The sequence below is a fragment of the Esox lucius genome, chromosome 6 (genome assembly GCF_011004845.1).
Source record: "Esox lucius isolate fEsoLuc1 chromosome 6, fEsoLuc1.pri, whole genome shotgun sequence".
Taxonomy (NCBI): Eukaryota; Metazoa; Chordata; class Actinopteri; order Esociformes; family Esocidae; genus Esox; species Esox lucius.
The window spans coordinates 9,035,765-9,054,129 of record NC_047574.1 but is presented as its reverse complement, the minus strand read 5'-3'; the positions used below and the strand labels follow the sequence as shown (position 1 = coordinate 9,054,129).

Below are 18,365 nucleotides of genomic sequence, written 5' to 3'. Positions count from 1 at the left end.
CCATTCAGTGCAGGTCTTATTAAAGTCCTCCTCAGAGAGTAAGGTGGAGAAGGTAACGGGTGAGATGAGAGCCGTAATGACTAGATTTTTGCGGTTAGGCGCTCACACATAACAAATGGTACGATACTACCCCGTTCTTTTAGAATCAGAATCAGTTTTATTCGCCAGGTGTGTGTACACATACGAGGAATTTGACTCTGGATTATACAGGCTCATGATGTGCTTACTCATAAACCTAAACAAAGGACACTCAATAAGAGTCACCAAATGGAATATACAGTACACATAAATACACATAATAAACCAAAACAATGACATAGTAAGACTGATGAGACAATAATGCAATGAGCAGGGTATAAAGGAAATGCTGGAAATAAATATTTTTGCAGGTATTATTATTTACATAATGACGACGGATTTAATCTATATATATATACATATGGAGCAGAGTGCAAACGATGCTGGAATGAATAAGTAATTTTTGTGCAGGTGTAACGTACATGAGGTAGGTGGATATGATATATACAGTATATATACTGAGGCTCTCGGCCGGGGCTATTCAACTTGGTCCTTGAGGAATTAAACATTGCTGGTTCTCATTCTCCTGCTAATCAGGGGCTCATTTTCAGACCTGAGACACCAGTTGAGTGCAATTAACTACCAGTTAGAAACCCAATTCAAAAATCTTTCGGCCCATCAGGAATGTAGTTGAATAGCCCCGCTCTACGCAATTACTCCTTGAAATCATTTTGGGACTTGAGTTAGATTTTTCATGCTTACATGCGTAATGTGAATATAATATACACAACAAGTAGGTATATACTTATGTAATTTGGTCTGACAAAAATCTCTGGCATTTCTGTTTTAAGAAATCACATACTCTCTATTGGACAGAGACTAATCACGCACATCACAGGCTATAAAGTTGGTGTTGGAAAAAAAAAAACGGAGAATGTTTTGGTTTGTCGTGTCGGGATTTTTGAGTGGGATCAGAATGAAGGCCGGAATCACGGTGTTCCATTATGTCTGTCCTGTTCTCCCCCCAACAGCGATCCAGTGTCCTAACATTGAGAGCGTTCTCTCAGAAAACATGGTGTGGCGGCTGATCTCAGGGTCACTCAATGAATTTGGAGCTCAGATAATGCTGAGCTGCACTCCGGGCTTCTACCTGGGAGGCAGGAGGACCATCAAGTGCTTAGCTAATGGAACCTGGGCTGGAATCGAGGAGAGGTCTACCTGCAAGAGTAAGAAACAGACTGCATGTACCACCAGACCAAAAGGCTAAGAGTCACATAATAGCACGCGTGATTATTATTCACAAGGATGGAGCAGAAAATAGTTGACATTTCAAATATGAATAGTACCTTGTTGTAATTACTGAGAGCATTTCATTGTCTGGCCTGGGCTGTAATTCAGAGTGGCAGTTAATAACTCTGAAATCCTTCCTCCCTCTTTGTGGCTTCCAGTGTATTTCTGGACTGATACATCCATAATCCAGAGGATTTTGGGTGGGAGCTGGGAAGTCACAAAGCTCAATCCAAACATGCAGCTTGTTTTCAACACATGCCTCCTTATACTTAGAAAAGTTTTAGTGTGGGACTAAGATATAACACTGAGAAATGATTTAGTGTAGGACTAAGATATAACACTTAGAAATGATTTAGTGTGGGACTAAGATATAACACTGAGAAATGATTTAGTGTGGGACTAAGATATAACACTGAGAAATGATTTAGTGTGGGACTAAGATATAACACTGAGAAATGATTTAGTGTGGGACTAAGATATAACACTGAGAAATGATTTAGTGTAGGACTAAGATATAACACTGAGAAATGATTTAGTGTGGGACTAAGATATAACACTGAGAAATGATTTAGTGTGGGACTAAGATATAACACTGAGAAATGATTTTCGACACAAAAAAACGAAAACAGAACACAAGAATGTATGGGTGTTATTAAATAAGTTACATGCATCTATAAACAAAACAACAAAATTTAGAAGACAATTAGGCTATAATAAAAAAAAACAGTTGGAGCTGCAGTACTTTGTTACCTGATCAAATTCCTAATTGTTTTCTAAGTTGCATCAGGACTGTTAACATTTTTCATTTCCTCCACGCGGACCTGCTGCGTAAACAACGCACTGTGGTGCTGATGAAGTAATCATGGAGGATAGGCTCCGGCTAATTAGAGGTCAAAGGAAGAATGTAAAAACTCTGATTAGCAAGGACTTAATATTTAATGTATTTACACGCCATGGTAAACATGATAAGGCACATTAGCCATGGGTTTAAATGCGTGCATCTCGAAGCCCCTGGTGAGAGATTGTATTTTCTGATCGGTCCTGAGTTCCTCCTCACGGTGAAGGCGTACACCGCGCTGAACAGGCACTCATTTGCATGTATGTGCTTACATCTACTGCACATAACCTCCTGTCCAGTTCCTCCTTCCTGTTCACGCCTAGAACCGACTGAATTAAAATAAGGTGAATGCACAATGATCCGGCTTACCACTGTACATGGTTCCTCCAGAGTTCACCCTCTTCCAGTCTTTCCTGCTTGACCTATCAGAAAGACACAAACACACACGCCTACACACGCACCGTTTGAAATAACGGAACATCACGAGGAAAAAAAACAAAATGAGGGGAATTTACGACGCCGGGTAGCATGATGGCCAGCGGTGTGTGTTCACGCAAGCTTCGTTTCATGTTTCCATTTTGTTCCAGGTAATTTGTGAGGGCTGGATCAATCGGCTGCTGTGAGACACGTGTCACATCCCCATTTTCTGTTCTATTACAACCAGCGCAAATGCACTCTGCATGCTTCTCACCCGTGGACGTCTAGTCGTTGTAGATCAAAATGCCCCACTAATCATTCTTCATTGTGTCATTTGTTTCCACTCAGGCACAGTGGCACGCAACGACGTATAACCCAGTCTCTGATTGTCTGTGTCACTTCCAGTTATCTCGTGCGGGGACCTCCCTTCTCCTCCCTATGGCAACAAGATTGGAACCCTGAATTCATTTGGCGCCACTGCGATCTTCATGTGTAACACGGGCTACACTCTGGTTGGGTCACACGTGAGAGAATGTCGGGCCAACGGGCTGTGGAGCGGAGTGGAGACCAAATGTCTGGGTACCGTATGAATGCTTTCTAACCGTTTGTATCGTCGTGATTTATTATAGGAATGGTTTTTATCATCACATTGTGTTCACTTGGGCTACATGTTCAGCCGCCTGGGGCCAGACCAAATGGGATAAGAAATGTTTAGGTTTGTTACATTGTTCAGCCGGAAACACGTAGAGATTCCTCAGGTTGAATGTGATCCATTTGAACCTTGAAGTTAATTTCTCTTTAGTTATCAGAATCCAGATAGGATGTAGGTCTGGCAATGTTTTATTTTGATCATTCAATCCACGAGATTGAATTCAACCCCAGCAGTTATCTTTAGTTACAGTAAAAATGAAGATATATCACCCACATTGTTATTGATTAGATGAAATTATTGAGGCAATTTCTTCCACAAAAACATTCATTATCGGGTGTGGAAAGAATACAATGTTTTTCTTTTATCTTCCATGCCAAATGGTTATTACACTCCTGAGAATATTTTCAGTGATTTCTGTTGGGTAATAATAAAAAAGTTTTAAACACAAATCTACTTTTTCATACCAATCCATACTTTTTCATGCCAATCGATAATAACGTCTGGACTGTTTCAAGTGTCACCTACGAACTGAAACGAGGATTCAGGAATATGCTCCACTCTCCCGTCTAGCTGGCCACTGTGACTCTCCTGATCCAATCATCAACGGTCACATAAGTGGCGATGGCTCCAGTTACCGCGACACTGTCGTGTATCAGTGCAACCTGGGCTTTCGTCTTATTGGAACCTCCGTCAGGATCTGTCAACAGGACCACAGGTGGTCGGGACAAGCTCCCGTTTGCGTTTGTAAGTGCAGTGACTTCTGTTTTTAATTAGAGATTTGCAGGAATTATTTCCCATTGAATCCAGCGGGACGCACGTGTCTGTGTAAAACGGACGCCTATCATTTCTTCACAGCTATTACATGCGGTCATCCTGGGAATCCGGCAAATGGACGAACTAACGGCAGCGAGTTCAACCTGAACGATGTGGTCAACTTTACCTGCAGCACTGGATATCTGTTGCATGGTGCCTCAGTGGCCCAGTGCAGGATGAATGGACAATGGAGCAACCCTCTCCCAGTCTGTAGAGGTAAGACACATCAACACATTACTTATTGAGCTGGTTGGGGATTTTGGGGGTTAAAGTGGATGCTTTATTTCTTATTAATCATCTGTGCATGTCGATGGCTTACAAACAAAACATTCATGTTTTCTGTTGTCTACTGTGCATTTATATATATAATATCAGTTGGAGGTGATTTTAAATGATAAAGGTATTCAACAGACCAGGTTAAATTACAGCAGATTTTCTGACACAAAGTTGGTGCATCTAGGCCAGTCTTTACAGGTCAATGAATCATCTTATGGGTTATGTGCTCAAGGTATTAACAATGGACACTGGGTAAGATTGACATGAACATGTTAACAGCTGTGTGGGAATCAGATCCTTCTGACTTGCACTCAGGCTTTTTGAGTTTAACAGGCAATTGTCTATGGATGTCTATTCCTGCCGCGAAAAGGCATTCAGACCCCTGACCAATTCTCAAATTTGACTAAATTATGAATGTTTGCATTTGGTTTTGAAACACTAAAATTCAAATATCTATTATTGTACTCCTATACCTTTATGTTTCGTCGAGCCACCATTTTCTGCAATACAAACCTTGAGTCTTTTGGTAAGTATGTAGCAGGTTTGCTCACAGAGTTGGAGTGAGTTTGGCCCTTTCTCCCTTGAGAGATTTACTATATACATATGAATAATGTATACATCGCCATCAAATAAAATGTTTTCTAAGGTCCTGTGTGGCTCAGTTTGTAGAGCATGACACTTGATACGCCAGTACTGTAGATGGATTCCCACAGGACACTATTAAGACAAAAATTGGAAGAATATATGCACTCAATACTGTAAGATGCTCTTGATAAGAGTGTCTGCTGTGACTAATATGTTAATGTTAAACGCAAAGACCCAAGGTTAAAGTGAGTAATTACATTGATCCGTATGGATAGAATAGTCAGTCCTCAACGCTGCAAAAGCCTTTGCCTGCCATAACAATGGTCAGTCACCTGCACACTCAGCCTGTTGAGGATTCTTACAGTATGTCAATGTGCTCCCTGCTACTGACACCCTGTTCAATATCATTTTGTAAAACACTCTGCACTCCCCCACTCTCACCTTAGGTTCCAGTAGTAATAGCCTTACAACAACCGCATCTTTTTCAAGAGGGTTACCTGAATAAGGGTGTCTATTAAAGGCAAGGAGCATGCCAATAGCAGGTGCCAATTATCAATTTTGGAGGGATTTTTACTCCCTCTCCTTCCCTAGGGGTATAAGTGACTGCCAAGTCTTTGGCAGCTGTCACTGATGGAAAGCAATCTGTTTAGTTTCCCCTGGACATGATTTTAACTTTAGGCATTTTCTTTGTGTTGAAGGGCAATAGCTGAAAAAAAAAACATTCAGCCAACTCTGAGGCAAGAGGTTCAAGTTGTTGTTACTGGGACTTCCTGAAATGCTAGGGTTATAAGTGCACAAATGTAGTGCACAATTTGTCCTGTCAAACTAACTTGTAACTGCAATTGAACCCATATTTATATCATTGTTCTTCAGCTATTAGATCAACTACATGCCAAATGCAATTAACTGAGTGTAGCTGGTACGGTTTAGCTGTTAGCAAGGCTCAAGACACCTACTGGTCATTTCACTATGTTAACAACCATTTTGACTGTGCTTGATAAGTGGGTCATCCATTTGTCATTCAATTGTCACTTAACTGCTAGCTTTTTAAAACCCCATAAGGCTGTTATTATTACCAGTGCAAATGTGTAAAATCAAAAGACAAAATATGTATGACATTTTGACTTAGCCTACCTGTCAGTACATTGATGAGTAATAAACATTGACATGGCAACTATCTGATATGATAGAGGAGCAAACTGTTGGATATAAACTGTTTAATATTATTATTATATTGACAATGTAAACAAATGTAAAGTTGACTGGAATGCTTATAAGCTTTTTGCTGGCTACAAAAACTTTGCTGTCCCAAAAAGCATGCATGGATGCGTCCTTTGAAAATCCACCAGAAATAGTCACAATAGAACCGTGAACAGGTTTATTTTAGGCATACACAGCTACTGAAGATTGTGCTTTGACTGTGATGCGATTTGAATGCGGGAACTATTGGTTGGAGGTCCGTGTCTCTAACCACTACTCTATTTAACAAGGGGTAGTCATTCAGTCAGGCACTCACTCATTGACTCAGTAAGAGACCTTTGCTCTTCTTGGCCGGCTCCGCTTACGGGGTCCGTCAGAAAATCTGTCAAAAGTACTACTACTAACAATACAGTAGACTTTGAGCATGACACTGTGTATTCGTTTGATTTGGGTCACAATGTTATGGCCATGTTGAAAAGGGGGTCATCAGATTATTTTATTTTTTTAAAATCACTGTACTTAATGAGACTACCTTAGAAACAAAGGTTTGGATAGAGTAATTTCTCTGCAATATTTCTCTGTGCTATACTATAGTCAATATGTGATAGATTTAAAAAAAAATCCATTGCAATGCTGTTGCATTCATCATTACTGTATTATTGATCTTTTATTAGTTTGTATTGACCATTGCAAAAAAATATAATGTCTTAAAAAGCATGGCTACATTGACTGAAATGTCTTCAAACTCTAACATTAACCCCCCCCCCCCCCCCCCCCCCCAGCATCCCTATTGATTTTCCTTCTCTTCTCACACTTGGTTTCACTGTCAGACATTAAACTTGGGGTTTTATTTTGCAGTGGTGAACTGCACCGATCCAGGCTTTGTGGAGAATGCCGTTCGTCAGCCGCAGCAGAGCTTCCCCGAGAGCTTCGGCTACAGAACCAGCGTGATATATCACTGCAAGAGGGCCTTCTATCTGCTCGGCTCATCGCTTCTCACCTGTCAGTCAAACGGCCTCTGGGACAGATCACTTCCTAAGTGCCTTTGTGAGTAATATGCTGGGATTGTCCTGCTCAGGGTACAGATAGTGGTAGGGGTGGACTCTGGGTCCCGAGTGGTGTGGTTAGTCACTGTGGGAGAATGATGGGAAGAGTGAAATTCACCGTTCTTAAAGCGGAGAGAATATTGGTTTGGTACAAGAGATTGGTAAAGAATTGATATTGGTGAGGGAAAAGAAAGAATGTAGTTGTTTTATGGCTATGCTGACATTCTTTTTTTTTTTGTGCGGTAGTTTTGGTGGTAAAAAGGGGGGCTTGTGGTAGTTGTGGGGTTACGTGGAAGACAAATAATTAGTAATTGGCCCAAGGGTCCATGCCAGGTGGTGCAATTGGCCAGCCCCGTCCTGGTTTGGGGGTTAGTAATCGAATCAGTTTGCCTTGCCTTGTCACACTCTAGTGATTCCTTGTGGTGGCTTGGTCGTTTGTGAGGTCAGTCAAGGGAGAGGTCGTGAGAGTTGCTTTCGTTCTTGCTTATAAGCATTCCAGTCAACGAACCAGAACTGCAATGTTTGTGCTTTGGAAGACAAATAGTATATCTCAACATCGGCTGTCTTGGGAGCTGTTGCTTTGAAGCAGGGGTTTAATCACAAATTTTATACCACAGAATTAGAAAATAAAAATAATAAATTGATTTAAAACTTCCTTTCTGAAATGTCCCTCGGTTTTGCCTCCAGCTATTTCCTGTGGCGATCCTGGTACTCCGCCCCAAGCTGTCATGTCAGGCAGAAAGTTCACCAACGGCGCCGTGGTCCACTACACTTGCAGCCAGGGACGAGTGCTGATTGGGAACGCCACGCGCTCCTGTCAGGAGGACGGGCGCTGGAGTGGGTCACAACCCTACTGCTCAGGTATATCCATCAGCTGTAGCCTGCCACCCTGAGGCCAGAAGGCTCTCTCTAATGGTGGACAGGAATAACACAGCTTGACAGGTATCAAAAAAAGTCGTCCAGAGCTGAAAAAGCTACGGACGTCTGTAGGTTTTTCTTGTTTGGTGGCTGGAGACGGTGCAGTCTGGTTGGAGCGCTGGTGGCCCCCCCATGGAAGTTAAAAGGCTTCTTTTTTTTTCTTAGAACATGCTAGAATGGCCTCGGGTGGCTCCTGTGGTGAGTGATGAGTGGTTATTTGAGTGTCATGCTATTTTTCTCTCCCTCATTAGGGGGTAGTTCCGGGGAGTGCGGTGACCCTGGGATCCCGCCTCACGGCTCCAGGGTGGGGGAGGAGTTCCATCTGAAGAGCGTGCTGAGGTTTACCTGTGAGGCGGGGTTCTCCCTGAGTGGCTCTGCTGAGAGAACCTGCCTCCACAACGGCTCCTGGAGTGGAACCCAGCCGGTCTGTGAAGGTGAGACCCCTGTCATAAATGTTTTATTTTAGATATGTCATCTCCTGTGACAGTAACTCCCTAGACTGGAAATAATCAGCCTCATCTGGGCTTTATTGAGGGCTGATAACACAGTTTTGCGGCTCGCCTTGCAACAGTGTTTTAACAACATTGTAGGATGAAACGCTGTATTTCAGATAGTACGGCGTTGCACGAGTAATTGTTTTTACAGTGTGTTGCTATTTTAATGGCAAATCAATGGTGAGATCATTGCATGTCAGTGCCATGCCGTGAGTTCCATAATTGTGATGAACAGTGGAACTACTCCACCAAGCAATATTGTAATAACAGTTAAACTAGCTATATGACAGATTTACCGGCGGATATTAATAAAAAGTTTCCAAAATAACTCATCAGAATTTAGGACTCCTTTTGTAGTACGCAAGATCCTACTCAGACAAGCCGCCACTGGTAGTGTAGTGTACGATAATGCATTGCTTTAATGCAAGTTTTCAGAAAGGATTGCTCCGTCCAGTGCCTATTATAGTTTGCAATTACCTTAATGCTAAGCCATTTCGGGAGGAATTCAAAAGAGGAGCACCCAGGGTTATTTATGGCACTCAATTTAATTCATTGTTTGAAAAATGAAGAGTGAAGCCTTGAGTGGAGCCAAGAAGGATGTGTATTGACAAATTCACATGAAGTATGAAATGCATACTCATTTTCAGTACAAAGGTATGCAAATGTGCACATACTGAATATCGAAGCAGATCGAAATGTCTGTGCTTTTAGAAGGATATGTATTGACCCTCACATTTCTAGTCATTCACTTTAAATACACTCATTAGACCTTAAACATTTATCAAATGAAGTGGTTATATCTTTAGAGTCTCTCTAAATTGCCTCAGCAGCCAACAACTTTGATAGAACCTCATAGCTCTTGTAATTGATGGAATTAAAAACTGTCAATGTGATGTAATTCATTCTGAACATAATACATATTGTACAGTAGCTGTGCCATAGGATTCTGGGTAATTATGGCTTCCTTGTTTTGAGGTTTCATTGTATCTTGGGGTGGATGTATGTATTCTGCTCCTGGCTGCTCCCCTCTCTGTGTCATGTTTTAACCCGGTTATGAGCAGTGTTTAGTGCTCTCTGTTTGATGGGGTCAGATCCCCCTATGGTAAGAGTTTTCATGAAGTTACCTAGAATTAACAGTAGGTTCAGTCTCTCTTGAATAAATCCCCAAACTAACAAAATCTCTTAAATACGGATAATATGTTTTATTTTTTATAATAATGTCTGGTAGACTGTGCAAGGGCTTGTCACCTGAATAAAACCTTCAATGTGTGTAACTTTCATTGAAGATGAAGGAATTATTCTCTCATATATCTGTCACAAAACGCCCTGGACAAGGACTTTAATGGATCCCCTAGTGGAATTCCCCGTCCTCTTCCACCTTCCCTTCCCTTTTCAGTTTTTCTTTTCATCATCAGGTCAATTTTTGTGCGTTTTGATATTTATAAATGTATTATTATAAAAAAATATATATTCAGTCTTCAAGCCAGCAAAGTACAAAATAAGATAAGCCAGCAGACTGCTTACAGGAGATCAATAATGCTGTATTATTTAGAAGGCATTCATAATTGAGAATGGTTTAACGGTTGCTATGAGGGTGTTAAGACAGATCTCTACTTAGGTGATTCGAAGTGGAAGGCTGCCCATTTTTTCCCCTGTTATACAAATAATGCTGTGCCCAGGTACTGAATGTAAATTCTCATGCACAGAGGAAGCACAACGCTGCTGTCACCTGGGAAATAATGACTTTGAGTCGGGATATGCATGTGGCCACAGCATTCTCCCTGAGGGACTTCATTAACTCTTTATTGGGCCAGTTATTCTCTGTTTATTAAAGTGGTTACGTTGTAAGCCATACTGAGGGTTTTGCTTCCTTTAATCTACTGCAGCCTTGGAGTAATATGTGTGTCTGCACAGAGATAATGTTAATCATTCTCATCAAGATGAATTAATACCAGAGTTCGGTGCTCCTAAATGCCCTGCTACTGGATATGCTATGACTAGTTGTAATGAGTGTGCGCTCCATCTACCCTAATTGAGTCATAAATTCTCAAAGCTAGCACCGGAATATGTGCCCCAGAGATTCCTGCTGTAATCAAAAACATCCATGTGCCATTCATTGTTACATCGGGGAAAGCAAAGATTATGCTTCCTGACGTCACGCTTTGACTGATCCTCATTTGATTAATGCCCTCTGAATATTTCCAATGCCGCTAATTTTCCCATTCTGTACACAAGGAGGAACATGCCTATGTGCTATTGAGAGTATTTTTAGGGAGCTCTGCGTGTGAAAGCTATGAAAGCTATTTTTATTTGAACCGTGTGGTCATTTATTTGTGTTATGGGCCTTAATTTAATCGGATTGACTTGTTGTTCATAATTAACGTAATTGGGTTTGAAGTTTCTACCTATAGGAGTGAGGATCCCGTTTGATGTATTGCCTTTCGCCTAAAATGTCACTCCAAGTCACTGGCAAAGGCATTTCCTGAAAAGCTTTAATTGGATCAAATCAATAGGTATCGGATTTTAATGTATTTTTTCTGTCAGGTTTACAGTGATCTGCTTGACCAGCACCTTTTAAAACACAGTATATGGTACTCAAGAAAAAATTGACTTAGCATGGGAGTCAATTACTTTGCTACTTCAAGAGTAGTAATTTCAATATTGCCGGTGACTTTAATTTTAACAATTAATTTAGAACCTCCGTTTTTTTCAGCTGTTTCCTGTGGGAATCCAGGCACTCCTGCCTATGGGAAGATTGTGTTCAGTGATGGAATCCTGTTTTCAAGCTCTGTGGCGTATTCCTGCTGGGAAGGATATAAGACCTCAGGCCTCACAACTCGCCACTGTACCACCAATGGTACCTGGACTGGTTCGGCCCCAGACTGCACAGGTGCTGTTTTCTAGGACTTCTACAGTGGGCTCTTTCTAGAATTACATAAAGGGATCAGAGCATCACATTAGGATCATTTCCAATTGGTTTGGTATTGGTTTGTATACCATTTTTCTTGTAGTTTCACATGTCTCGATACAGAGATGTTGTAAATGTTTGGGCACATTTCGACTTATTATGCCTAGCGCGCAGGTCTGTTTGTGTTTGGTCATGCTGAACATTTTTGAAATTGTAAGAACTCAGCCTTTCTATATATACATAATAGTTTATAATAATATAATGAAATAGATTAATATTAAATGAGTTCTGTTGATGAAAACATTGACAGATTTAGCTTTGTTGCAGGGATAGCTGTGCTTGAAACAGTTTTTTCTATTTATGTTCAACCCCATCCACAAACAGCTAACCAGCCAAAACCTATTCTCCTTTCTTCCCTACTGAGATCCATTTATGCTATTGTCCAGATTTAAAATCAATTCTGGGCCAGCGACAGCATCTTGACAAATTGGCAAGGGCTCAGTTGAGATCACGCCTCGTCTCAGGTTTCGTACGTTTGTCTGCAATCCTTTTGTTTAAACTACTAGACGAGATAATGTACTGTAAGCCCACCAGAACTGGAGTCTCAGCATATGACAACTTTATTTTGCCTGAGTTTCTCCACCCACTGCAAGGCATGCAAGAGAGTCGTCAGTTCAGCCAAATGTGGTCTAACAATCGCATCCAAACCATGATCTGGAACTGCAAGTGCTGGGCCACTGACACCAGTCCCATACACAGTACCTGACTACAGAATGCAGTCGTTTCAGTCAGGTTTGCCCCCACCCTGTAACAATGCCGCTTGTCATACTTGCTCACAAATATTTCAAAGACTTTACATAGAATATGCTGGTAAAGTGAAACATCACAACACACTTCTTCTTTCAAGTTAGGTGACCTTGAAAAAACTAGCTAACTAACTTCCCATTAGTTATGGAAGACTACATCTGGATGTAGTCATTGTAAAGAAAAGATATGGCGTCTTTGCAGTAGAAAAGGTAGGTGTTATTTAATGATTCAAAGGTTTTAGGGTATATTCTCTTTGAAAAAGGTCATTGGTGTAATTTTTTGGTAATTCTTTGGCCCATGGTGTCAAATAAATTTGCTAAGTGATACAATACTGTTATTAACTTGGATCATGAGGACAACCATGCTGTTTATCATTAGTTTTCCCACCATTTCAAACCAAACTGTTTGTTTGCCAGTAAGTTTGTGTAGCTTTGAGTGAATGAACAGGAAATTGTATTCAGATCGCAAAGGTTTTCTTTCAAGAATCAGATATTTCAAATAGTTTCAAGTAGATTGATTATATTGTACACCTAAAAAGCAATAGCCAAACCTGTGAATAACCAAATTGCCAACATCGTGGCACTGGGGAATGTCTGGCTGGTTCTACCCAGAATTGGTCCATTCATCCTCTTGATTTTTCTTCTCTCTCCCCCGTTCTCTAATAAGGGAGACTGAGAAACGGCTACTACAGCCAAAGAAGGCAGCTAGCATGCAAATCCACAACTCAGAAAGGATGTGAAGGAAATTAACAATACAGAACTCGTTCATTATTTTTTATGTTTCTCAAGAGGACAATTTGAACGCAATAATGCATTAAATGCTTCATTAAATTGCATATGAAGTCAGAATTGAATATGGCTATATCATAATTTGAGTGGTTTTGAAATAGTTTATGGCAACAATATGCTTTCTTTAATTTTAGGTATTGGTCCTCCGGCAACTGCCTAAATGCATTGAATTTAATGAAATGTGCCATATAAATAGTTACATTTGATATGGCAACTACCATATGTCTCAATTATCTGTTGTTGTTTAAACTAAGATGTCAAACCCTAGGCCATACAACTGTATCTAACTGTAATGAATGAAACATTTTGAAAAGTTAGGAGAGGGAACAGACAAACATCATTATTATTCTAATAAAAATGTTATTAAAGTTTAGCCGCTTGTATTAATACTATCCAACACATAGCAACCTGTCCAATATAATTTAGGCAGAGGTCTCTAGACTGAAAGGCAAACACACTGTGCTTTGTGGCAGTAAGATGAAACCACTTGGTGGAAACTGCAACATGGCTCATATAGTGTGGCTTGTGACAGTGTAATGGTTTTGGAATGACAGTCACTGGGACGAGGGCTTGAGTAGTTACTGTAGTTTCCCCTCTAATCCAGTTTATTGGTGTCAGGTGTTGGACTGAACCATAAAGAAAGCATGTCCCAGTTCAGTCACGGTACATTTTTCAGAGGCTTAGATCTTTTTTTGTATTATTGGTATGCTAAAACTACTGCAATCTCCTACAGTATTCTACATACTGATATTATACTGAACAGTTATTTGTTATTTAGGTAATTAGCTAAAACTGTGTTTGAAAATATAACATTTTAATTTGACCAAAGAAAAGTAAAATAATGTTGTTATTATTATTATTATTATCATTAAAATGAGCAGTTATGTTTATTTTAAGTAAATAGTGTTACATTTTGATTATTGGGAAACCAAATCCTGCGATAAAGAAAGAAAAGATCTAGTGGATGTAGTGCCGTTGTATTATCAAATAATGTTGCCTTTTTGTCTTATTTGACACCTCCAGTATGTTTTATTTCTCCCCTTCTCAGTTTCCCTCTCCCCTTCAGTATATATCAGCCATGGGAATCAATTTAACAGCTTATCTTGTGGCATAAATTGCCAGTGCAGCCTTAGGCCTGTGGTGTAGTGCCAGTATTCTGGTTTTAAAGGTATGTGCTCTACACCCTAGTCATCTGATTCACATAACAGCTAAACTCATACATTGTTTACAAGTTGCGTTACAACAGGTTCAAAATTGTAATTTATACCAGTGGATAATGTGTACAAGGATTATCGTATATCAGTATATACATACATTGAAGTATTACAACCCTGTTTCCAAAAATGTTGGGACGCTGCGTAAAATGTAAACAAAAACAAAATGTAATGACGTGCTGATCATTTAAACCCTATATTCAATAGATAATAGTACACAGACAATATATCAAATGTTGAAACTGAGACATTTTATTGTTTCTTGAGAAATATATGCCCACTTTCAATTTGATTCCAGCAACACGTTTCAAAAAAGTTGGGACAGAGGCAACAAAAGTCTGGAAAAGTTGTGCAATGCTAAAAACCTAAACCTGGTGCAATATTACATAACTAATTATGTCAATTGGCAACAGGTCAGTAATATGATTAGATATTAAAATGTCTTTATAGAGAGGATGGGTCTGTCAGAAGTGTGAAAGACTGTGCGGGCAAATAGTGCTGGACAAAATGGTCCCTCACCTCTTTCTGGACTAAAGAGTTAAGAGACCATCCAACTTCTTATCAGCACACAGTTCAAAAGCCAGCATCCGCACATTGCATGGGTGATTTGCACATCTGTGAAGGCACCATTAATGCTGAACAATATATGCAGGTTTTGGAGCAACATATGCTGCCATCCAGATCATTTCTTTTTCAGGGAAGGCCTTGCTTATTTTAGCAAGACATTGCCAAAGCACATTCTGCACGTATTACAACAGCATGGCTCCGTTGTATAAGAGTACAGGTGCTAAACTGACCTTCCTACAGTCCAGACCTGTCACCCACTCAAAACATTTGGCACATTATGAGATGCAAACCACGGCAAAGGAGACCACAAACTGTTGAGCAGCAGAAAAAAACCAATATCAAGCTAGAATGGGAATGCATATAACTTTCAAACCTACATCAATTGGTCTCCTCAGTTCCCAAACATGTACAGAGTAATGTTAAAAGAAGAGGTGATGCAACACGGTGGTTAACATGCCCCTGTCCCACCTTTTTTGAAATGTGTCGCCATCATGAAATTCAAAATGGGCATGTATTTTTCCAAAAACAAGGTGGGACAGGGGCATGTCAACCACCGACAGGGGCAGGGGTTTCTCAGTTTCAACATTTGATATTTTGTCTTTGGGCTATTTTCATTTTAAATATAAGGATAAATTATTTGCACTCTGTTTTCATTTGCATTTTACACAGCGTACCAACTGTTTTGGAAACGGGGGTTGTAAAATATTAACTTGTTTAGTGAAAATCTAAATTTGGGTCCCTTGGGTACTGTAAAAAAAAAAATAAGGAGATGAAAGTTCCACTACAGGAGGTCAGTATTACAGGGTAGAATTACAGTACGGTACATTTCATTCCAACGCTGACTTCTTGCGGTCGGTTGGGGCACCAGAGAGCTCAATCATTGTTGTTTTTTTTGGACCATTTACCTATACAATGGTCAACAATTAAATTGTCAACAGCAACAAAAACAGATTGAGAAAACAGTGCAATAGAAGGCATTAATGGCTTGGTGAGAGACACTTCAGGCTTGATGTTTGACAGTACACCTGCACTGCAGTGGTTCCTACAAGCTAAGGCCATAAATTGGACACAACTAGAGTGGGAGGGGAAACATTTGTGTCACAAGATTTCTTTTTGTAAAACAATTTAGGGCTTGTGCTGTCATCACTTTACCAACATACAATAGTCAGTAATTACGTGAATGCAGTGGATATAAAAAGTCTACACACACCTGTTGAAATGGCATGTTTTTGTAATAAATCATGTCAGGACTTTTTCCACTTTTAATGTGACCTATAATGTGAACAATTCAATTGAAAAACAGACTGAAATCTTCTATGGGGGGAAAATGAAAAATAATAACCTGGTAGTCTTTTAACTGGGGATGTGGCTGTGTTCAGAATTAACCAATCACATTTAAACTCATGTTCAATAGAAGTCATTACACACCTGCCATAATTTAAAGTGACTGATTAATCACAAATAAAGTTCAGCTGTTCTAGTAGGATTCTCCTGACATTGTCTTAGTTGCATCTCAGAGCAAAAGCCATGGTCCGCAGAGAGCTTCCAAAGGATCAGAGGGATCTCATTGTTGAAAGATATCAGTCAGGAGAAGGGTACAAAAGATTTTCTAAAGCATTAGATATACCATGGAACACAGTGAAAACAGTCATCATCAAGTGGAGAAAATATGGCACAACAGAGACATTACCAAGAACCGGACGTCCCTTCAAAATTGATGAAAAGACGAAAAGAAAACTGGTCAGGGAGGCTTCCAAGAGGCCTACAGCAACATTAAAGGAACTGCAGGAATTTCTGGCAAGTACTGGCTGTGTGCTACATGTGACAACAATCTCCCGTATTCTTCATAGGAATAGGCTATGGGGTAGGGTGGCAAGACGGAAGCCTTTTCTTACAAAGAAAAACATCCAAGCCCAGCTGAAGTTTGCAAAAACAAACATCAAGACTTCCAAAAGCACGTGGGAAAATGTGTTATGGCCTGATTAAACGGTTTAACTTTTTGGCTTTAATTCCAAAAGGTATGTTTGGCGCAAAAATAACACTGCATATCACCCAAAGAACACCATACTCACAGTGAAGCATGGTGGTGGCAGCATCATACTTTGGGGCTGTTTTTCTTCAGCTGGAAATGGAGCCTTAATCAGGGTGGAGGGAATTATGAACAGTTCCAAATACCAGGCAGTTTTGGCACAAAACCTTCAGGCATCCGTTCAAAATCTTCAGGCACCTTTCAGCACGACAACAACCCAAAGCACACATCCAAATCCCCAAAAGCATGACTTCACCAGAAGAAGGTTAACGTTTTGGAATGCCCAGCCAGAGCCCAGCCCTGAATCCAATTGAACATCTGTGGGGTGATCTGAAGAGGGCTGTCCACAGGAGATGTCCTCGCAATCTGACAGATTTGGAGCGCTTTTGCAAAGAAGAGTGGGCAAATATTGCCATGTCAAGATGTGCCATGCTAATAGACTCCTACCCAAAAAGACTGAGTGCTGTAATAAAATCAAAAGGTGCTTCAACAAAGTATTAGTTTAAGGGTGTGCACACTTATGTAACCAGGTTGTGAGTTTTTATTTTTCCCCCTCAAAGATTTCAGTTTGTTTTTCAATTGAATTGTCCACATTATAGGTCACATTAAAGGTGGAAAAAGTTCTGACATGCTTTATCGTTGTCTCATTCTTCTACATCACAAGAACCTGGCATTTTAACAGGGGTGTGTAGACTTTTTATATCCACTGTATACAGTGAACTCAAAAGTACTTGGACAGTAAATGTTTTTTTTTTTTTTGCTCCACATGCCGGCACTTTAAATTTGAAGAGCAGACTGTCCTTTTGTTTTTTCGATGTTTTCCTCCATATGAAATTACTATTCAGAAATGACAGCACATTATGTATATATTCACACGATGTCAGTTTATCTCTAAAAAGCTGCCTTAGCTGTGGTGGTGTGAAACGGGCTTCCAAATGGTGCAGGATTGCTGCTTGTTTCTGCAGTAGATCTAGGACCCTGGTGTGGTGGGTCAGCACCTGAAACATAAATAGTGGCTATCTGGTTCCAGGTCAGTTTTTAAGCAATTTGATGAGAGTTTTTTGGGGAACCAAAATCTTACTGAAAACGTATGTTTACACAAAATATACAATAAATGCTTACCATTAACCTAGTTTATAAAAAGACTGTACTATTATAGTGTTGTATTTATGACACATTTTATCCATTCAACAGTGATCAGCTGTGGAGATCCCGGACCGATTGCCAATGGGATTTACATCGGGAATGAGTTCACCTTTAACAAGACTGTTCAGTATCACTGTAACCCAGGCCATGTCATGGATATTGTCAGTTCGTCTATGCTCCTTTGCACAAAGGATGGGTCTTGGAACCAAACCAAGCCTAGCTGTAAAGGTAACTGAACTTTGGTCATGACTGAAAAAACATTTATTTTTAATTTCTTTACTGAGGTATGAGATGAGAGGGCACAACCAGAGAAATATAGTACAGACATCACAACAACACTCCAGCATTCCAGGAACCCT

The 18,365-nt window shown here is 40.2% G+C and overlaps 1 protein-coding gene across 3 annotated transcripts in view; it reads left to right on the top strand.

The window, feature by feature from the left end:
* The window catches only part of LOC105021402 (CUB and sushi domain-containing protein 1), a 398,226-nt gene that overhangs the window by 365,332 nt on the left and 14,529 nt on the right, over positions 1-18,365 (top strand). For all 3 annotated transcript variants that reach the window (XM_020047620.2, XM_020047618.2, XM_020047621.2), the window contains exons 51-59: positions 1,050-1,244; positions 2,969-3,142; positions 3,786-3,959; positions 4,071-4,244; positions 6,948-7,136; positions 7,823-7,996; positions 8,305-8,487; positions 11,261-11,437; positions 18,055-18,234. In XM_020047620.2, coding sequence (XP_019903179.2) covers positions 1,050-1,244; positions 2,969-3,142; positions 3,786-3,959; positions 4,071-4,244; positions 6,948-7,136; positions 7,823-7,996; positions 8,305-8,487; positions 11,261-11,437; positions 18,055-18,234 — 1,620 coding nt within the window. The remainder of the gene's footprint in view (positions 1-1,049; positions 1,245-2,968; positions 3,143-3,785; positions 3,960-4,070; positions 4,245-6,947; positions 7,137-7,822; positions 7,997-8,304; positions 8,488-11,260; positions 11,438-18,054; positions 18,235-18,365) is intronic.